At 41.9% G+C, this 23083-nt stretch overlaps 1 protein-coding gene across 5 annotated transcripts in view; it reads right to left on the bottom strand.

The window, feature by feature from the left end:
- Nucleotides 1-23083, bottom strand: part of bbox1 (butyrobetaine (gamma), 2-oxoglutarate dioxygenase (gamma-butyrobetaine hydroxylase) 1) — a 177237-nt gene that overhangs the window by 21400 nt on the left and 132754 nt on the right. For 4 of the 5 annotated variants that reach the window (XM_048545120.2, XM_048545121.2, XM_048545124.2 and 1 more), the window contains exon 6: nt 4511-4707. The exons of the other annotated variant lie outside the window; for it this stretch is intronic. In XM_048545120.2, the coding sequence (XP_048401077.1) occupies nt 4511-4707 (197 nt within the window). The remainder of the gene's footprint in view (nt 1-4510; nt 4708-23083) is intronic. 5 annotated transcript variants of the gene reach the window in all.

Below are 23083 nucleotides of genomic sequence, written 5' to 3'. Positions count from 1 at the left end.
ATTTAACAAAGTCAGTTTTCATACAGTAAGGACGGTTTGGTTTTAAGGAAGCCAAGTTCAATTTAGTTTTAGACAAAAACACTATATGTTCATCACAATTAGTTTACATGGCTACACAAAAGTCTCAATGTCTCATCAACAGCCATGAAGCAAGAATAAATGGACAAATAATACTTTTTCACTGAGCAGTTTCTTCATAGTAAATGTTGTATGTGGGCCACAAGTATAAATTTAAAAGAAAAGCCTGTCTTGGTCTTCTTCTGGCCCATGAGCTCCTTCTATGTCAGATTTAGCTTGACACAGTAACTATCATTGCTGAAAGCTCCATCAAAATCTGCATTTGAACAAAACTCCACCATCGTGGGTTATGTATTTTGCCCCTGAAGGCAGTGGATACAGTGGGCAAAAGCTGATCCCAGAGTTTTTAATTCCCACTGCCCACCACTACACTGCCCTGACTCAGATTCTAACAGGAAGACAGGGGCCCATGTCTCAAAATACATTCCAGCAGATTATTACAGTACATCCAGCTCTGCTGATTTTTGCTCTAGATATATTCCTTCCCCAGTCCAATAGAGGAGAGATGTCCCTAGTACCATGAGGAATTTAAACTGGAGCATGAGCCAACAAGAAACGGACCTCAGCATAATCACTTGCTCATGTCAGATTGGAAGAGCAGACATTCCTGGGATACAGTTCATCATCAATTAAACATTTTTCCTCATGCTGGCGGATTAATAGAGACGGTGGCTTGGATTTCCTTCTGGGTTACCATTGGGTGGGATCAAAACACAAGACATGACAGCTTGCTATGGCATACACAATGTCATGGAAGTTATGATTGTGGCCGTGTCTCCGTGGATAAAAATTTGTCTAACTCAGCCTTGAATATATTCAATGGTCCAGCCTCCACTGCTCACTGAGGAAGGGAGTTCAAAAGGCTAACGACCCAATGAGAGACGTTACCATCAATGGGAAATGTTTTATTCTGACACTGCATGGGAGTTTCCCTTCCTTGGAAGAGCAATAGAGGTGGTTTGAAGAATTGGGCAAGTTGACCTAGACAGAAAGTTCTCACCACTTCTGTAATTAAATGCATGGTTCTGGGGAAGGGACGCTGGACCTGAAATATTAACTCTGATTTCTCTTCAGTGATGCTGCAAGATAAGCTGAGCTTTTCCAGCAATTTCTGTTTTTGTCCATGGCTTACTTTCTTGGCTCACCAGCAATCATGGTCCTTTAGTAATCAAATGAGGAACTCAACTCATCAACTCCCTGATCACTTGCCCCTTTGATAGATGAGAAAGGTGGCCAGTTTTCTGACTAAAGAATTAGGAAGACTTACCTGCTGAATTTTGGGGCAGGCCTCCAATCACCTCAAAGTAGGTATAATCGGGGGCCTTGGATGGTGTGCAATTGGGTTGCAACTGAAAACTTACCTTTGCTATGAGTCCCTAAACCCTCTTCTCCCTGCAACACCTACCCATGAAGATAAAAATAACATACCTTCAAGCTGTTGGATCCCCTCTAGAGTAGACCTCAACTAGTGATCCTTCGGACTCAGAAGCTATTAGCCACTGATTGGCCAGCAATCTCGGTGTTGTTCTGCCAGTATTGAGGTGCCTGATAAGAATGACAAACTCACCAATTTGTTGTCTATCAGCTTTTAATTAAGCATGTGAGTCACCATGTATTCATAAGACTTCTGGCTTGTGCTTGTTGATGATGAACAGGCTTTGGGGAGACAGAGGTGAGTTGTATGTCACTGTATCTCCAGCCTCTGAATGGCCCTTATAGTCAGTTATGTGGCTGGTCCAGTTCAGTTTCTATTCTTGGTAAGCTCTAGGATGTTGACTGTGAGGGATTTAGTGACAGTAAGAACATTGAATATGTATGTGTAAAGGAGACTTTGTGATGCTGAAGACTTTAGCAAACTAAGTGAAGATGATTACATTCTGTCCTTTTGGAGGTGGACATTGGATGGCACTTGTACAGTACAAACGAGAAGGAAGGAGAAGAAGGATCACACAATAAGTGCATTAGGAGTCTTCATTGCAAAAAGATGTCGCAAGGTGTACCCATTGCCAGGACGAGTTTCTCTCCAGGGTCAACATGATTTGACCACTATCTAAAGGCACAAATCAGGAGTGCAATGGAATACTCCCCACTTGCCTCGATGGGTGCTGCTCCAAAAACACTCAAGAAGCTTGACTGCATCCAGAATAAAGAGTTTGGTTGATTGGTACCACATCTATGGACATTCTGACACCCCACCACCGGTGCTCAGTAGCAGCAGTATGTATTATCTATGAGATATTGACCTGAAAGTTACCATCACTCCTCAGACATCACCTTCCATGACCTGCAACCATCTAGAAGGACAAAGGCAACAGATACATAGGAAAGTCACCACCTGCAGGCTCCTCTGCAGAGCACTCACCATCCTAACTTGGAAATATACTATTATTCCTTCATTGTTGCTGGGCCAAAATCCTGGAACTCCCTCCCTAAGGGTATTGTGGGTCTACCTACGGCACATGGGCTGCAGCAGTTCAAGAAGGCAGCTCACAACCACCTTTTCAAGGTCAAATAGGGATGGGCAATAAATGCTGGCCCCGCCAGCAATGGCACACAATCCCGGATGAATAACAAATAATTGTTTTCCCTTCTCACCGTCTTGCCAATTCAGTCCTTCACATGACAGTCTATGGGTAACCTTCCTGACTCCTGCCATTTAATATTCTTAAGTAATAAAGTCATGGCTAGTTAAGGGCATCACCTGATCACCTATCTCCCAGTGAGTGAGAAAGCTACATTGTTTCATTATTGGGAAACCAAGACGATTTGCCTGCCATAAATAAACAAAGAAATGTGGATGCTAGAAATCATACACAAAACTGAAACTGCTGGAGAAACTCAGCAGGTCTGGCAGCATCTATGGAGAGTAAACAGAGTTAATGTTTCAGGTCCGGTGACTCCAGAAGAGTTAATGACTCTTAAAATGTCACTTGAACCTGAAACATAACTCTGCTTTCTCTCTAGATGCTGCTAGACTAGGCTGAGTTTCTCCAGCAGTTTCAGTTTTTGCTTCTGATTTGTCTACCAGATGGGGGCTGTTTCAATTGTCTAAATTTGGAGGCAGTTGGTGACAAGGAATGGCTGAAATAAGCTGACCCCCGGCCTTGTTTCTGACTCCTCTCATCCTGTGAACCCATGCAACGCCACCCTACAAGAACGGTGTAAAATGTATAAAAAGCACTTAATTATTGTATATAAAGTACTTGAGTTCTTGCATCTCGATCCCAAAGGAGTAGGTGCCGGCTGGTGGACTTTAGTGCCCAAAAGCTGGGCAGCATGGTGGCTTAGTGGCTAGCGTTGCTGTGTCACAGTGCCGGGGACCCAGGATTAATTCCACTTTCACACGACTGCTTGTGTGGAGTTTGCACATTCTCCCATGTCTGTGGGGGTTGCCTCATACAGACCTAAGATGTGCAGGCTAGTGTGGATTGGCCATGCTGTATTGCCCATAGTGTCCAGGGTTATGCAGGCTAGCTGGATTATCCATGGGAAATGCAGGGTTACAAGAAAAAAGTAGGATAGACTCGATGGGCCAAATGGCCTGCTTCCAAACTGTAGCTATTCAAAGATTCTATGAAAAGCTGCTGATCTCTGATTGGCTGGCAATGTTGGGTAACCTAGGACACCAGTAACGACGCTGGCGATTTGTTGAGAAACTCGCATGTCAGCTCTAAGACAACTAATTGCGATGTGTCAACAGAAGACTTTTCTTGGTGGTGGAGGTGACATGGTCATTGTTACCTAACACACTCACCCCTGCACTTTAACAAAATGGAAAACTTCTACCCTCAGCAACTTACTGACATGCAGCTACCATGCATGGTCTCCAAGATTCTTGTTTTGAAAATAGTTAGCTAATTTTACATGCAAACATCCCCAAAAACTTTGCGCAATTCATTTCATAGGCATTTTCTCAGCAATAGACAAAATTTGAGCTCCCTTCTGAATGCATTTGGACTGATTCATCCTTCCGTCTGGGTTACAGCTGCCTGCCTCCTTTGGTTTATTCTGGAGCACATCGCATCCACTAGAAGTCAGGGCCTGAATATTCACCAGATGTTCTGAAATAACAAATTTGAATATTCTTCCTTCTCACCCAGCATAGCAGTGCAAGTAAATGTTGGCACACATGTAAATCTCTGGCTCCCTGAGGTGTTGCTGCCAATTTTGTGCTGCAGTAGCACCAGACCTGCCTCTTCTGTGCTCCCCTCATCCCCAGAAGTAGCCTCCTTACAGAGGGCCTCAACTGAACCACTGTCCTGGTATGAAGATATAAAGGATATACGCCAAAGAATTGGCAGATGGTCATGCTGTTCTGACACCACTCTGACAGTGAACTAACTGAGCAGGAAAAGACTACTGTCGTTGATTTTCTAAGTTTTTGCAGAAGCATTGACATGCTAGAAATTCATTTGCTTGCTTTTGTACTCACTCAATGATTCTATGTTTGGATTGGAGACAGAAATCACAGTAGTCAACTCCAGTGTCTGTGAAATCAACCAAAACTGAGGTGAGGATTCGGAATGCCTCAGGATTCAGATGTCTCAGTTGATTGGCAACGTGGAATCCATCCACTATTTGTGTTTCACCTCCAATTTCTGCTGGTTTTATGCAGTGAAGAAGCTGAATCTGGGGCAAGAGACAAGTAAATGTTCACAGTATGGCTAGTTTAAACAGAGATGCAGGCACTCTACGCTGGGGCTTTTGCCCCAGCCAGTTCTTGAGCAACATGCTAGAGATAGCTAGTAGAAGGTAGAATTTTATTGCCGCTTGTGTGAAGCTATTGAAAATAATGGGCTAATTTGCAGCTCATATATTCATTACTATTCATAGTAGCGCACATTGGAAAATTCCTGCTCAAGGATATATAAAATGAAAAATTTTTCTTTACTAATACTCATTTGTTTCTGACCCTGGTCCCTGTTTCTAGCAGTTATAGAGTCATATAGTCATACAGCGTAGAAATTGACCCTTTGGTTACCTAGCCCACACTGGCCATGTTCCCAAACTAAACTCATCCCAATTGCCTGTGTTTGGCCCATATCCCTCCAAATCTTTCCTATTCATGTACTTATCCAAATGTCTCTTAAATGTTGTAACTGTACTTGCATCCAACACTGCCTCTCGCTGTTCATTTCAAACATGAGCATCTCGCTGTGTAAAAAAAAGTTGCCCTTTATGTCCTCTTTTAAACACTTTCCTCTCTCCTTAAAAATATGCTCGCTAGTTTTGAACTCCCCCACTCTAGGGAAAAGATCCTTGCTATTCACCTTATCTACGCCCCTCATGATATTTTAAACCTCTATAATGTCACATCTCACCTGACAGGGAAGGCAAAACTAATCTTTCCCTCTTGGGCCTTAGTTTAAATTGTAGTTTGAGCCCTGACTTGCTGCTTTAGCTCAAAATGCATATTTGCCAGATCGGAAAGGGTTATTTTCGCTTTCGATTTTTGATTGTGTGCTTGTCTGGTTTCCACCAGGGAGGAAGAGTTAAAAATCAATCCTTCTAGGAGCAACTCCCATTAATTATGGGAATCTGGAACCCTGGGAGCTTTGGTGGATCTGGGGGGAGAAAGCTTCAGCTAACCGGTTGCCTGTGAGCGTTACTGACTGATGATGGTGACAGTCACACTGATTCAGATCGGCATAGAAACTAAGGAACACTGTTGTTTATCTAAACTTTGTATATTTTTGAGCATTTGCACCACACCAATGACAACTCTTCCCTTGCTGCTATAAAAGAAAATTCTGAACTTGGAAAACATTAGGGACTCTATAACCAACCACTTGAGCGATTGTCATATCAATAATGTTCCATGCAACCATTACATTCATCATTAATAGCTGCCAGCGTACAGATAGTGGTATCATTACAAACATAGCCCACACCATTTTTTCTGAAATGAAAATATTTACAGTGTCTAAGAATGTGGCATCCCACAAGGGGAAACATTTGTCAATGCATAAAATGTGACAAAATCCATCAATAGGAAGCCCTTTGCCAGAGGATTACCTTGTCGACGTTCAGCAAATACATTCAGAATTATTAGTTTGTTGTGGATGTTTGCATTACAGTTGCGTCTTATCAACTTCAATGTATTAAGGAAACTTGAACATCATTATTTTCTATTAATATTATCAGAGCTTATTTCTGTAGGTTACTCTGTAGGCCTTGCTGAGATCTTGTGACTGCACTTTCAAAATATCACAAAGTATCTGTCATGTTTTGAAATCCAGTCACTGTGGTGAGGTGCTGTATGTGGCAGCTGAAGTGGGCACAGCAAGCTCCCACAAACAGCAATGAAATAAGTGACTTAGATGATCTTTCTCAAATCTAACTCTAACATTAGGTACAAGTGTACAGGTCTACTAGAATGTACACAAGTGTTGGCAGTTTATTCCCATTCATTAGATTTTTGTCTGATTTTAGATGTTAGGGTGCTTGGACAATATTTAGTTGCATCTCTTAATGTAGGTTAAGTGTAATATTACTTTAGTCCTGATTACATCAGATAGGAGTATTACAAAAGGTTTAACACCAAGAAACAGTCTCTGCATTAATAACTGATAAATAATTATGGGTGCACAATTAATGTAACAAGGCCTTGGTGCAGGCAAAGAGCTTTAGAAAATCATAGAGAGTCACACAGCATAGAAACAGGTCCTTCACCCCACCATGTCTATGACAACCAACAAACATCAAACTACATGGATCCCGTTTACCGCCACGTTGTCTACTATGCTCTGGCATTTTAAGTACTCACCCAGACACTTCTTAAATGTTGCAAGAGTACTTGCCTCCATCACCCTCTCAGGCAGCACACATTCCATATATCTAACATCAAGTGGTGAAAAATAATTCTTCAAATCTCCTCTAAACCATTTGTTCCTCACCTTAAAGTTATGCCCTCTGACCTTGGGCATGTCATGGCAAATTTATTCTCACGCTCTGCCTTGTCTATGCCTCTAATAATTTTGTATACCTCAGTCAGATCTTCCCGTCAGCCTCATCTCTAACAAGGAAACCAAATTCAGCGTATCTAGTCTCTCCTCATAACAGGCTTTTCATCCTAGACACCATCCTGGTGAAGCTCCTCTGCACTCTCTCCAGTGCAATCACAATAATCTGATTGTCTGGCGACCAGAACTGCACACAGTATTCTATCTGTGGCCTAAGCAATTTTTTTTTATAAAGTTGTAATAAGGCTTCCTTGCTCTTATATTCTACACCATGTCTAATGAAGCCAAGCATCCTGTATGTCTTCTTCACCACTCTGTCTACTTGTGTTGATATATTCAGGGATTTATGGACATGTACATCGAGGTCCCTTTGCTCCTCAGTGCTCCTTAAGGGCCTACATTAATTGTGTGCATCCTTCCATTATTAGACCTCCCAAAATGCATCATCTCACACTTAAAAGGATTAAGTTCCATCTGCCTTTGCTCTGCTCAATATACCAGCTAACCATATCAGCTTGTAGGCTGAGACCATCCTTCTCACTATCAACAATACCGCCAATTTCGTATCACTTGCAAACTTATTAATTATACCTTCTACATTCATATCCAAATCATTAATGTACATAACAGTAAGGGCCCCCGTGCCCATTCCAGTGGTACATTAGTGGTCAAAAGCTTCCAACTTTCTTTCTAATTGTGAGATAATTTTAGATCCAGTTTGTCAACTTGTCTTGGATCCTATGAGCTTGACCTTTCGGATAAGCCTTCCAAAGACCTTATTGAAGCCGGAAGAAAACCACATCAACTGCACAACCTTCATCAATATAATTAGTCATCTCTTCAAAAAACACAATTAAATTATTCTAGACAGGATCTTCCTCTAACAAATCCGCGCTGACTATCCCTGACCAATCCCTGCCCTACCAAGTATTGATTAATCCTGTCCTTCAGAATTAATTCCAATAATTTCCCCAGCTCTGACAACAGACTAACTGGTATGTAATAACCTGGCCTATCCCTGCCACCTTCTTGAACAAAGGAACCACATTGGCTATCCTCCAGTCATGTGGCACTTTGTCTGTTGGCGGCAAAGTATTAAATATATCTGCCAGGCCCCAGCATTTTCCTCCTTTGCCTTCCATAGCAGCCTGCGAAATATTCATCAGGCTGAATTTAGGTTGCATTGCTAGAATACAATATGAAATAATACTCACAACAGTCCAGTGCAGCCATACTTGGGGTTAACAAATACTAGTATGGCTACTAATAACTCGAGCAAATATTTATCAGCTTATTCTCAACTTCTGGATCGAGCCTCCATCTTCTTCGGCCTTCCTGTACTGCCCCATTGGATCATCAACATCATCACTGAGCTCTGATGGCTCTATGTCCCTTTGTGTAGTTTCAGTCTCCCGAACAGTTTTGGCTTTCAATTTCAGTTTTAGTGTATGATTCTCTAGACACTGGAAGGATCAGTTTCTTTTTCTAGATTCCTCTTTCAATTGAGGTCTATCTCAAAAATATTAACTTTGAAACCATGAATTTCAGCATAAGGTGATGATCAATCACTAGGTTAATAATTTAGGGGCTTTAACTGCCTTTCCAGGAGTGAACCTCCTAGAAAGATAGACTAATTAAAGACTGATTATATTTAAGATGGCTCAATTTTAGTTGCAGCAGACTGATTTTGTTTCCTTTGTCTACATTTCCCTTCTTTGCCAATCCCAACACAGGACTTTGAAATCAAATGAAGTATTAAGATAACAACAGACTTGTTGGGAAATTTTACCTAGTCCTTTTAAGTCTCAAAACAGGGTTCCCAGCTGAAAACTATTGAGGCGCTACTTCAGTCCCCAGGGCGGAATGTGTTCACTGTGTTTGCATTTTTAGTTAGGCCTTTTCAGTCGAAGACATTTTTACGCAAAGACAAAAGTTCCCAATTCCATGATCATTAATCTTTGCTGACACTGTACATTCTGCAAGTCATCTTAAACTAATTCAAGGCAGCAGCAAAAAGTACTGGTGGAACTTAGCAGGTTTGGCAGGAAATGTATGGAGGTTCCAGCATCTAGAGTTAATGGGAACTGCAGATGCTGGAGAATCCAAGATAAAAAAAGTGTGAGAGATAATGGGAACTGCAGATGCTGGAGATTCCAAGATAATAAAATGTGAGGCTGCATCCTCAGTGCATCCCCTCCCCCCACTGCACCACACAACCAGCCCAGCTCTTCCCCCCCACCCACTGCATCCCAAAACCAGTCCAACCTGTCTCTGCCTCCCTAACCGGTTCTTCCTCTCACCCATCCCTTCCTCCCACCCCAAGCCGCACCCCTAGCTACCTACTAACCTCATCCCACCTCCTTGACCTGTCCGTCTTCCCTGGACTGACCTATCCCCTCCCTACCTCCCCACCTACACCCTCTCCACCTATCTTCTTTACTCTCCATCTTCGGTCCGCCTCCCCCTCTCTCCCTATTTATTCCAGTTCCCTCCCCCCATCCCCCTCTCTGATGAAGGGTCTAGGCCCGAAACGTCAGCTTTTGTGCTCCTGAGATGCTGCTTGGCCTGCTGTGTTCATCCAGCCTCACATTTTATTATCTAAAAAAAGTGTGAAACTGGATGAACACAGCAGGCCAAGCAGCATCTCAGGAGCACAAAAGCTGACGTTTCGGGCCTAGACCCTTCATCAGAGAGGGGGATGGGGAGAGGGTTCTGAAATAAATAGGGAAAGAGGGGGAGGCAGACCGAAGATGGATAGAGGAGAAGATAGGTGGAGAGGAGAGTATAGGTGGGGAGGTGGGGAGGGGATAGGTCAGTCCGGGGAGGACGGACAGGTCAAGGAGGTGGGATGAGGTTGGTAGGTGGGAAATGGAGGTGCGGCTTGAGGTGGGAGGAGGGGATAGGTGAGAGGAAGAACAGGTGAGGGAGGCTGGGACGAGCTGGGCTGGTTTTGGGATGCAGTGGGGGAGGGACTCCCTTTCCGCTCCACACTCCCCTCCAATCCCACCACACCTGGCACCTTCCCATGCAACTGCAGGAAGTGCTACACTTGTCCCCACACCTCCTCCCTCACCCTATCCCATGCCCCAAGATGACCTTCCATATTAAGCAGATGTTCACCTGTACATCCGCCAATGTAGTATACTGTATGCACTGTACCTGGTGTGGCTTCCTCTAAATTAGGGAAACGAAGTGGAGGCTTGGGGACTGCTTTGCAGAACACCTCTGCTTGGTTCGCAATAAACAACTGCACCTCCCACTCGCGAACCATTTTAACTCCCCCTCCCATTCCTTAGACGACGTGTCCATCATGGGCTTCCTGCAGAACCACAATGATGCCACCCGAAGGTTGCAGGAACAGCAACTCATATTCCGCTTGGGACCCCTGCAGCCCAATGGAATCAATGTGGACTTCACAGCTTCAAAATCTCCCCCGTCCCCACTGCATCCCAAAATCAGCCCAGCTCATGCCCTCCCCCCACTGCATCACAAAACCAGCCCAGCTCGTCCCCGCCTCCCTAATCTGTTCTTCCTCTCACCTATCCCTTCCTCTCACCTCAAGCCGCACCTCCATTTCTCACTTAACAACCTCATCCCGCCTCCATGACCTGTCCGTCCTCCCCAGACTGACCTATCCCCTCCCCACCTTCCCACCTACACTCTCCTCTCCACCGATCTTCTCATCTATTCATCTTCGGTCTGCCTCCCCCCCTCTCTCTATTTATTTCAGAACCCTCTCCCATCCCCCTCTCTGATGAAGGGTCTCAGCCCGAAACACCAGCTTTTGTGCTCCTGAGATGCTGTTTTCATCCAGCTTCTCACTTTGTTATCCAACATCTAGAATATTTTGTTTTCATTTTCATTCGAGATAATCTTTGTTTTTAGATCCCATTAATATTTTCAAAACTAAAAGACTTGTTTCACTTACACCTAATACTCTAACTTTTCCCCTATTAATGAAATTATGCATTCCCTGGTAGTCATCTACTGAAGAATGTGGTCATCTATGTGAAATCGTAATGTGTGATGATTGCTCTGGCACTGGTAGATGACTAACATGTCCACAACTCTGCACCAAATAAGCAGTTACCTTAAATAATTTTTGTCCAAAGAATCGTACAGAAAACTCTGCATCTTTTTTGACTTTTACTTATCGTTCTAACAATTTTCTCCCCAGAGACTTCATGCCTATCAGTCATTGATGTCAATAAGGACCATGGCAAGCAATGGATAAAGGAGCAGACTAATTAGTCATTTTATGGAAAATCCAAAATAGTTAGTGATTAGTGGTTAGATGCTCTACTTTCAAGCAACATGAATTTTGTAATGCTCAAAATAAAACAATGAAGGTCCTGAAAAACAACATCAGTATTAGCTGTAAGATGATCCTAACATGATCCTCACATAAATCTTATTCCTAACAGAACGTAGAACATAGAACAGTACAGCACAGTGCAGGCCCTTCGGCCCACGATGTTGTGCCAAACTTTTACCTGAAACCGAAGGTCTATCTAACCCGACCCCTAACTTATACTATCATCCATTTGCCTATTTATTAGCTGCTTAAATGTTCCTAATGAGGCCGACTCCACTACCCTCTCCGGCAATGTATTCCAAGCCCCTACAACTGTCTGAGTAAAGAACCTACCTCTGACATCTCCCCGATATCTACCTCCTGTCACTTTAAAACTATGTCCCCTAGTAAAAGCTACCTCCACCCTAGGAAAACGTCTCTGGCTGTCTCCTCTATCTATAACTCTGATCATTTTGCACTCCTCTATCAAGTCACCTCTCAACCTTCATCGTTCTAAAGAGAAAAGCCCTCGGTCTCTCAACCATTCCTCGTAAGATCTTCCCTTCATTCCAGGCAACATCCCAGTAAATCTCCTCTGCACCTTTTCCAATGCCTCCACATCCTTCCGGTGATGAGATGACCAGAACTGGACACAGTACTCCAGATGTGGCTGAATCAGACTTTTATATAGCTGGAGCATAACTTCATGGCTCTTGAACTCAATCCCTCTATTAATGAAAGCTAGCACACCATCGGCCTTCGTAACATCTCTACCTACCTGGGTGGCAGCTTTCAGGGAACTGTGAACATGAACCCCAAGATCCCTCTGCTCCTCCACACTGCCAAGAATCTTTCCGTTAACTCTGTATTCTGCTTTCAAGTTTGTCCTTCCAAAATGAATCATCTCACACTTTTCAGGGTTAAACTCCATCTGCCACTTCTCAGCCCAGCTCTGCATTCTATCAATGTCCCTTTGTAACCTAGAACAGCCCTCCGGACTGACCACAATGTGACCCACCTTTGTATCGTCCGCAAACTTACCAATCCACCCTTCCACTCCTTCATCCAAATCATTTTAAAAAATCAGAAATAGAAGAGGACCCAGAACAGATCCTTGTGGTACATGACTCGTAATTGAGCACCATGGTGAATATTTTTTTGTCTACTACCACCCTTTGTCTTCTAAGGGTCAGCCAATCCGGAATCTAATCTGGCACATTTCCCCCTATCTCATGTCTCCTTGCCTTCTGCATGAGTCTACTATGGGGAACCTTATCAAACACCTTACTTAAATCCATGTATACCACATCCACTGCTCCACCTTCATCCACATGCTTGGTCACCTCTTCAAAGAATTCAATAAGGTTTACGAGGCACGATGTGCCCCTCAAAAATCCATGCTGACCATCACGAATCAAACTGTGCCTTTCCAAATGATCATAAACCCTATCTCTCAGAGCCCTTTCCAACAATTTGCCGACCACTGACGCAAGACTAACTGGTCTGTAATTTCTGGGGTTATCCCTGTTCCCTTTTTTGAACAAGGGAATGACATTTGCCTCTTTCCAATCTTCTGGCACTATACCTGTGGACGGTGAGGGCGAAAAGATCATCGCCAAAGGCCCTGCGATCTCATCCCTCACTTCCCATAGAATCCTTGGATAAATCCCATCAGGCCCGGGGGACTTAGCTATCTTCAACTTCCTCAGAATTGCTAGAACATCTTTTTTACTAACATCAACCTCCTCTAGCTTACCTGCCTGTTTCACAATATCCTCCTCCATAACCAGGTCCCTCTCAGTTATGAATACTAAAGAAAAGTATTCATTAAGGACCTCTCCTATCTCTTTAGGCTCTGTGCACAAATTCCCTTTACAATCCTAGATTGGCTCTACCCTTTCTCTGGTCATTCTTTTGTTCTGCACATACATGTAAAAAGCCTTGGAGCTTTTCTTGATCCTATACGCCAAGGTTTTCTCATGCCCCCGTATAGCTCTCCGAAGCCCTTTCTTCAGCTCCTTCCTAGCTAACTTGTATCCCTTTAAAGCCTTTTCCATTCCCCTTTTCCTAAACCCTACATAAGCCTCCTTCTTCCTCTTAACCAGTTGTTCTACCTGTCTCGAGAACCATGGCTCCCTCACTCAACTGCATCTTCTCTGCCTGCTAGGGACAAACATATCGAGCACATGCAGAATGCATTCCTTAAACAATCTCCACATTTCTGTGGTGCTCTTCCTTGACAGCATCTGTTCCCAATTTATGTTACGCAGTTCTTGCCAAACTGAATTGTAATTACCCTTCATCCAATTATAAACTTTATCCTGCCGTATGTACCTATCCTTATAGATGACTATCGTGAAAGAAACAGTTATGATCACTACCGCCAAAATGCTCTCCTACCAACAGGTCTAACGTTTGGCCCGGTTCGTTGCCAAGCGCCAATTCCAAAGTGGCCTTGCCTCATGTTGGTCTATCTACATACCGTGTCAGGAATCCTTCCTGAATGTACTGGACAAAATCCATTCCATTCAAACTATTACAACTAAAATGTTTCCAATCAATATTTGGAAAGTTTAAGACACCCATGACTACAACCCTGTGACTTCTGCACCTTTCCAGTATCTACCTCTCAATCCTCTCCTCCACTTCTCTGCAACTATTCGCGGGTCTGTAAAAAAACCCCAAAGTGACTGCTCCTTTCTTGTTTCTGGCCTCAACCCAAACTGACTCTGTGGACGTATCATTCTCGAACTGCCTTTCAGTATACTCGCCCTGACTAGCAGTGCCACTCCCCCTCCTCTTTTAAAGCATCAAAATCCCAGAACTTCCAACATCCATTCATCTTCCTGAGTTACCCAAGTTTCTGTAATGGCCACAACATCGTAGTTCCAAGAACCAACCCATGCTCTAAGTTCATCCGCTTTATTTCTGATACTTCTTGCGTTGAAGTATACACCCCTCAAACCATCTCAGTGTCTGCAGTTACGCTCCATCAACCGCATTTCTTTATAAAACACCTCACTCCTTGTTGTGTCTATTGGAAGGCTGAATACCTCATCCTCTGAATTATAAATCAGGTTCCCCACCCCCTGCCAAACTAGTTTAAACCATTCCGTACAGTTCTAGCAAACCTCCCTCCCAGGAGCCACGTGTTTAGCTGCACTCTCTCCCTATATCTTACTTTGTTATCACGTGGCACTGGTAGTAACCCAGAGATAACTACCCTGTTTGTCCTGGACTTTAGCTTCCAACCTAACTCCCTGTACTCGTTTTCCACAGTCTCAGTCCTTTTTCTACCTAAGTCATTGGTACCAATGTGTGCTACGACTGCTGGTTGCTCATCCTCCCCCTTAAGGATCTTGAAGATACGATCTAAGACATCATGGGCCCTGGCACCTGGGATGCAACATACCATCCTTTCATCTCATCCTTTGCTTGCAGTGATCTGCCTGTCCCACTCATAAACAAAGCTTTTCACTGTATTTCAGTACACGTGACAATAAAATCAATCAATGAGAGCAGCTTCAAACATAAGACATTTGTTGAGGAAAGGGTAACAAATTGCAAGTGAAATATTTTACCTTAACAGATCAGCTTCACCAACAGCCTACACGTGAACAAAAACAAAAGTTGCTGAGAGCAAGTATTCGCCCTCCTAACCAGATTGTTATCAACTCCTTTGACTATCCATCTGCTCTTCTTTCTCTTTGGGCTCTATCCTATTGTTAACTCACTATTGCATCTGTCTCCCTTTTGTCTGCATATAAACCTCCGTTTTCCCAGCTACCACCAATTCTAAGGAAAGGTTACCGGATCCAAAACGTTATCTTTGATATTTCCTTCACAGATGCTGCCAGACCTGCTGAGCTTTTCCAGCAACTTCTATTTTTGTTCCTGGTTTACAGCATCCACAGTTCTTTCAGTTTTTATTTAACCTATACATGAATGCGGGTGAAATTAAGACTGTTGTATGGGAGCATTTTCGATGTGTTTAGAATTTTCTTAGCTTTCACATTGAATAGACTTTACTGAAATGTGCAGCCACAATTCAGGCTTTTTAAAAAAAATGATTCATGAATTGCCTTCAAAACCAGAAGCTCAGCAGGTCTGGTAGCGCCTGTGAAGAAAAATCAGAGTTAATGGTTCAGGTCCAGTGACCCTTCCTGAGATTGCCAGACCTGAAATGTTTACTCTGATGTTTTTCTTCACAGATGCTGCCAGACCTGCTGAGCTTCCGGTTTTGAAGGCAATTCATGAATCATTTTTTAAAAAGCCTGAACTGTGGCTGCACATTTCAGTAAAGTCTAATCGATGTGAAAGCTAAGAAAATTCTAAACACATCAAAAATGCTCCCATACAATAGCCTTCATCAGAGTTAATGGTTCGGGTCCAGTGACCCTTCCTCAGAATGCCAGACCTGAAATGTTTACTCTGATATTTTTCTTCACAGATGCTGCCAGACCTGCTCAACTTTTCCAGCAATTTCTGTTTTGTTCCTGATTTGCAGCATCCGCAGTCCTTTCGGTTTTTATTCTATATTTTACACAGACAGACAAGCCTGTCATGGAGATGAACAACCTCAGAAACACGCCCACAAAGCCACCTAGTGACTAAAAATTCTATGATAAAAAACAAAAGAACTGCGGATGCTGTACTTCAGGAGCAAAAGCAGAAGTGGAAAGCTCAGCAAGTCTGGCAGCATTTGTGAAGAAAAAGTCAGAGATAACGCTTCGGGTCCAGTGGCCTTTCCTCAGAACTGATGGTAGCTGGCAAAACATTGGCTTATATGTAAAAAATAGGGAGGGGGATGGGGTAGGGAGTAAATGATAGGATAAAAGACAGAGCCCAAAGAGAGAGAAAGACAGTTGGATAGACAAAGGACTTGATGATGATCTGGCTAGGAGGGTGAATAGCTGTTAATGGAGACTGTTAGTGGCAAACAATGGGTAGTGTGTTTTGGCAGGCTATGTGATAACAAGGCCTCCTGCATGGGGCAGGGGATTGGGTCATGGGAGAATTTAGGCCATAAAATTATTGAACTCGATATTGAGTCCACAAGGCTGCAGGGTCTACGAGCAGAAAATGAGGTGTTGTCCCTTCTATAATGGTTGACACAGCAAAAACAGGAAGCTGTGTTGGTGGAAAAGTTTGATTGAAAAGACACAACTAAAATTGTGGCAAGAAGTAATAAGATTCATGAATAGTTGTAGTTTTTCCCAACATAGCATTTTTGTAACATATGCTTTGAATATTTTAAGACTATCAGATATCCTGAAGCAGCAGCCCTAGATAGGTGAAGGAATTTTGTTTGGATTGCGTCACAATTTTAACAAAGTCAGATACTATGAATAATCCTTCTTAGGAGAATCAACAGAAGTAAATTTTATAGTTTGCCTTCAATTAAAGCTTACCTGAAGTTCTCCTGAAATGCTGAGTGATGGATGTATTGTCCCTATGTGCATATGAACGCACTTTTTTCTGTGGTTTTGGAAAAATGCAAAGCTTGTGCAAAATAAAATGTCATTCTTAATGGATTAAAAGTGCTATTTTCATGCTTTTCTTTAGAAGCATTTATTGTCAAGCATATCATTAAAAACATGGCACAGTGCTAGTTGAGTGCTGAAATTTTGGTTGAAAAAATACAGATTATTGATTTTTAAAACCCAAGTCCCAATATTTTGATGATACTTCTCCAGTTTACATGTTGGGTACACACCATGTACAGAGTGCTGCCAGCATAAACCAAAACATGTTGTGCAATATTTAGTGTCACAAGTGGGTTGAGAATGAACTTTTTCATTAGATGGAAGGCTGTAGTTCAATGTGGAACAAGGGATGCATTAGAAATTTATTTGGAGATTAACTATCAAGGGTATTTTTGTAATCTTAGGAATGCTTATATAGATGCACAAGGACAGTACACAGTGACAGAAAAGGTCTTTCAGGAAACTAAGATTCTGCATGCTTTTACAAAAGTAAACAGCTAATATATTTTGATTTATTTGTTAACACCTTTTAAAATGACTTTAAACTTTTTTATTGCTGCCAACCTTCCTACTCTTTAAATATGAGAGTGAGACTGTCTGGGCCACAAAGCTTTCCAGCTGGTGTCACTGGTGGTCTGTAATTGACATTTTTTTCAGGGGGAGTCGGGTAACTAGTCTGGCATTATTGGAAACTCATCAACATACTTAAAGGACTCTCAGTCAAACCACTGACAAATCCATAAGTGCAGCTTCCACTTCCCTGACAACTCATCCCATGGATCACACTGCGAGTTTATAAAAGACGGTGCAGGTTAGGAAAACTTAAGGCTGAGGGTACATGTGCATACGTATTTTGCAGAAGTTTAAATGACTATTGTTAAAAGAGTCCAAATCAGATCATTCTTCTCATTAAAGAATTAGCTTTCTTTATCACATCCAGCTAAAAAGATGAATGCCAGTCCCTGCTGAGGTTGCTCTTTCACTTCTCATTAAGGTGGATCAATCACTAATTGATGTGCCTTGAAGACTTTCTTTTCTTCACTGATGCTGCCAGACCTGCTGAGCTTTTCCACCACCTTCTGCTTATGTGCCTTACAGACTTGACTGATTTTGATATCTGATTTGCTAGATTGCTATTGAGGCTGGATTTATTTTGGATCTCCTATTGCCAGGTATGCACTTTGCAAGCAATTCAATGCCGAACAGATCTTAACTGATGAAGGGTCTAGGCCCGAAACGTCAGCTTTTGTGCTCCTGAGATGCTGCTTGGCCTGCTGTGTTCATCCAGCCTCACATTTTATTATCTTGGAATTCTCCAGCATCTGCGGTTCCCATTATCTCAGATCTTAACTGATCTTCTCTTTCTTCCAAAGATAATCACCAGTTGGTCAATAGCCAATTGAGCTTCTCAGACAACTGCTCGACAAGTCAAAAGCCTGTCAAGTTTGTACAGAGCCCTCGATATGAATGCTCATTTGCATTTTTAGTTTTCCAGAAACCCCATCCTGAAGTTGTTATATACAATCCCAAGATTTTTCCAAAATGATATATATTGGACAGCTATTACAGTGGATGGTGGATGAATAAAGTAGGAGATCAAATAATATTCTAAGTGGTGCTGTGTACAGATTTTAAAATATTGAAGGAGGTAAAGCTGTAAAAGCCAGTAGTACTTTGTGTTCAAAGAACTCACCCCTCCTTTCCCTTAGAAGCAAACTGTTGATGTACTTTCACCCACTAGGGGGTGTTCTTGATTTGGAATATTTCACCAGTCTCAGGAGATGCCGAAGAATCCTCAAGTGTTTGCAATTCTCCCAAGCTATTTCCAGTCATTTTAGATACAGCGGTGACAGACACCACACATGGCAACTTCAATTCTCAGATGCTATTAAGAAACTTCAAAAAGCCAGCAATGAAGCTGAGAGTCAGCGATGACAGCTTTAAATATAGACTAGCAACCTGGGTCATTGCTTCATCATGAAGTGATCAGTTAAATACAGATTAAAATGGGTGAATTGTTATCTGTTAGCCACAAGTTAAAGAACTTTGCTGTGAAGTTAAAAAGAGTGGAAATGCCAAGTGCACAATAAAGGAGCAAAACAAGACCTTGGATTTGCCGAAAACCAAAATACTGTGGATGCTGGGAATCTGAAATACACACAGAAAATGCTACAAACATTCGGGTGTGGAGAAAGAAAAAGAATTAATCTCAATAATCTTTGATCATAATATCTTTAATATAGGAAATGTTTCCAGACACATCAGAGGCATATTAAAGAAATGATGTGCCAAAGAAGGAAATACAATGACCTGTGAAAAAGTGTTGGCCATAAGGATACACTTCAAGCAAGGCCTTAAAGGAACAGAGGGAGATAAAAAGGCAAATAATAAGGAAAGAGGTTGATTGAATATTGATCCTGGAGGCCTTAAGATATATGCCCAAGATGGAATAAAGGGATGCACAAAGACTAGAGTTAGACTAATGCAGACTTTGGGAATACTGTCTCGGGAAGGTGATGAATATAGAAAAGTTTGAACACAAGGATTATAAGAGCTGGAGACTGGATACCAAAGTACATCAGTGAGAATACAAATGATGGTTGACTGGTATAGGGCATAATACTTTCTGTAGAGTTTTGAATGAGCTGATGATTAAAGTAACCTCCCTAGAGACTGTCAAACTTTATAACTGTGGTTGCAAAATGGAGTACATCACAAACAGCGGATTAAAAGTTGGGAACTCACTCTGAATTGAACTCAGTTAAGTAGTAATGAGTAAGCATTTTTAAGATAAATCTACTTTACTTTTTGAATTTAATTCAGTTTATTTTAAAATTTTCAATGTTGTAAGTTATTTAGTACTTAAATGGTCCAGATGGGCAGCTGGTGCTAACAGCTAATCAGCTGCAAGCTATCACCTGTTTTGGTAATAATTAGTGAGAGAGCCCCTCATAGTCCAGTGGTAGCGTTCCTACCCCTGAACAAGTTGCACCTGTTCCAGTGATGTGTAATAACATTTCTGAACAAATTTGTTAGGAAATACCTACAATAATTACTGTGAGCAGGAAGCTTGAGTCAGCACTTGTAACCTGGGATGAGGCTCACAAAGATGTATAACTTTAAAATCATTTGCTGACATACTGTGTGGGAAAGTTAGGAAATTGGTGCAAACAGGAGTTCCATACAGAGAGGGCAGGCAAGCTTTTTTTATGCCTCCATGACATCTAGTGCTTTGTGTTACCAGTAGATGATCAATTTAATCTGCCCATAACATAATTAATGGAAATCCTTGACTTGGTTTAAGAAAATAAACAAATAAAATGGCTAAACAGGGTGTGGAATATAGGTAGCATGCTACTTTTGCAACACAAGAGACTGTGGACAGCACCTCAATCCAAGACAACCTACAGCTGCCGTAAATGCCAACCACGCAAGTAACTCCAATTTAAGAGAATTGAATTGTGGCCAGAGGTGCAGATGTTGCATGACATCAGAATAGGGAAGAGTCATTTGAACATGTCAATCCAGGAGGTAGTCACATCCTTTAGCTTGGATCCAGTTAGTGGTAACGAGCAGGCAGGTGTGACTGCCAGTCTGGTAAGGGGCTCCCCAGTGTACTGCTTGAGAAGTTTCAATCTTTGCTCTTAACTAACTGGTATGATCTATTGCCATCTGTATGGATGAGGGCTTAGGTCTGCAGGGCAGATGAGAAAATTGACAATGGCATCATAGAACATGATTTGTTTAAGTGGAAGGAATGGAAAGCAACGTTGTAATGGTAGGGAACAGTGAAGTGAGGGACAAAAGCAGAAATTGACCCTTCAAAGAATGGTCACTAGGCCCGAAACGTTTATTCCAGCAATTATTGTTTTTGTTTCTGATTTCTAGCATCTACAGTACTTTGGTTTTTGTTCAGTGTAGTTAGGGAAGTAGAATCTGTTCTCTAAGTCTGCAGATGGGAGTTGTGGGGGAATCCTTAATGGTGAATAATGATAAAAGTACATGAGTGAGGAAAGATCTTGCTACTGTGGGTAGAAAGTGGATGTTGAGAAATAACTAGCTTCAGCTGCCATTAGCAATTTCTAAGTCTCACTAGATGATCAATTTAATCTGCCCGTTACATAATTAATGGAAATCCTTGACTTGGTTTAAGAAAATATGGCTAAACAGGGTGTGGAATATAGGTAGTGTGCTACATTTGCAACACAAGAGTCTGTGGATCTTTGCTCTTAACTAACTGGTATGATCTATTGCCACCTGTATGGACGAGGGCTTAGGTCTTCAGGGCAGATGAGAAAATTGACAACAGCATCATAGAACAGGATTTGTTTAAGTGGAAGGAATGGAAAGCAATGCTTCAGCTGCCATTAGCAATTTCTAAGTCTCACTGATTCTCACTATTGAATCTGCATAAAAGGGTGATACTGGCAAAAATGCCTCATAACATTTAAGAAATACTTAGATGTGCACTTGCGATGCCAAGGCACACAAGGCGATGAGCAAAGTGCTGGAAAATGGGATTTTTTCCAATGAAGGGTCTAGGCCCGAAACGTCAGCTTTTATGCTCCTAAGATGCTGCTTGGCCTACTGTGTTCATCCAGCTCCACACTTTGTTATCTTAGAACACTTAGGTAGTCGTTTTTAAATGTGGCTCAGTGGTTAGCACTGCTGCCTCACACCACCAGGGATCTGGGTTTGATTCCAGCCTCAGGTGACTCTCTGTATGGAGTTTGCACATTCTTCCCATAATTTTCAATCTTTGCTCTCAAGTTCCCAGGCGCTCCAGTTTCCTCCCATTGTCTAAAGATGTGCAAGTTAGGTGGATTGGCCAACTTAAATTGTCCATAGTGCCCAGGGATGTGCAGGACAGGTGGATTAACCATGGGAAATGCAGGATTACATGGAAAAGGTAAGGGAGTAGATCTGGGTGGGATGCTTTTCAGAGGGGCAGTGTAGACTTGATGGGCCAGATGACCTGCTTCCACTATGTAAGTGTCTTGGATACATTGGGCCAAAGGGTTTTTGTCTGTGCTGTAAACCTCTATGACTCCACAGCAGCTATAGAGCTGTGTATTAATCAAGAAATAAAAGGAGATTATAATGAAAGAAATAATATAATCATGGAGAATTTTTATTTTTCTTATAGACAGAACAATTTATGTTGGCAAAAGTAATTTGGAAGACAAGTTGATAGGAACAAGACCGTTCCATAGAACAGTAAATCATGGAGCTACGCAGTAACAAGATCTTGCTACTGTGGGTAGAAAGTGGATGATGAGAAATAACTAGCTTCAGCTGCCATTAGCAATTTCTAAGTCTCACTAGATGATCAATTTAATCTGCCCGTTACATAATTAATGGAAATCCTTGACTTGGTTTAAGAAAGTAAACAAATAACATGGCTAAACAGGGTGTGGAATATAGGTAGCATGCTACACTTGTGTAACAAAACAGGTTTCATTCATAAGTGCAGTAAGATCTTCAGGAAAAGCTGGCCAAAATATGACAGCCTTCACATTGATTAAGAGATGAATGTATTCTAAAGCCACATTTTTAATTGTGGAGAAGATGGATTGGGAAAGTAAATTGAAGGATATCACAGTAATGGTCGATTGTGAACATTTAAAAGAATATTTCTTTAAAAACGGCATGTTAGAGCACACTTGTGAAGCACATTATTGCAGACTACATGCATTTCTATAAGCATATAAAAGGAAAAAGATTAAGGAAGACTAATGTAGGCTCCTTACAGTCTGAAATGAGAGAATTGATATTGGAGAACAGGAAAATGGAAGAGCAATTAAACAATGACTTTTGTTCCATCTTCATTTAAGAAAACACAAAAAAACTTCCCACAGTTGATAGGAAAGCAGTATTCTTTTAAGAAGGAGGACTCAATGGACATTAGCATTAGTAAAAATGTAGTGCTGAAGAAATTAATGGGACTGATAGTGATAAATCTTCAGAGCCCGATAATCTACATCCCAGAATAGTAAAGGAAAAACTCTTCGAATTAGTGTAAACATTGGTTGTCATCTTCCAAAATTCTGTACGTTGTGGTGGCAAATGTAACCATACTGTTTAAAAAAGCCAAGAGGCAGAAAACCAGGCATTATAAACTGGTTAACCTTAATTCAGTCAGAGGGAAAATGCTGGAGTCTATTATACTTTTGTGAAAACAGTACGCTTAAAATATACAAATGGTCTTACTCAAAGACAACATGGACTTATGAAAGGGGAATTGTGTTTGACAAAGAACTAGA

This window comes from Stegostoma tigrinum, chromosome 17 (assembly GCF_030684315.1).
Source record: "Stegostoma tigrinum isolate sSteTig4 chromosome 17, sSteTig4.hap1, whole genome shotgun sequence".
Lineage (NCBI taxonomy): Eukaryota > Metazoa > Chordata > Chondrichthyes > Orectolobiformes > Stegostomatidae > Stegostoma > Stegostoma tigrinum.
The sequence above is the reverse complement of the archived record's forward strand: the minus strand, read 5'-3'. Positions and strand labels throughout refer to the sequence as shown.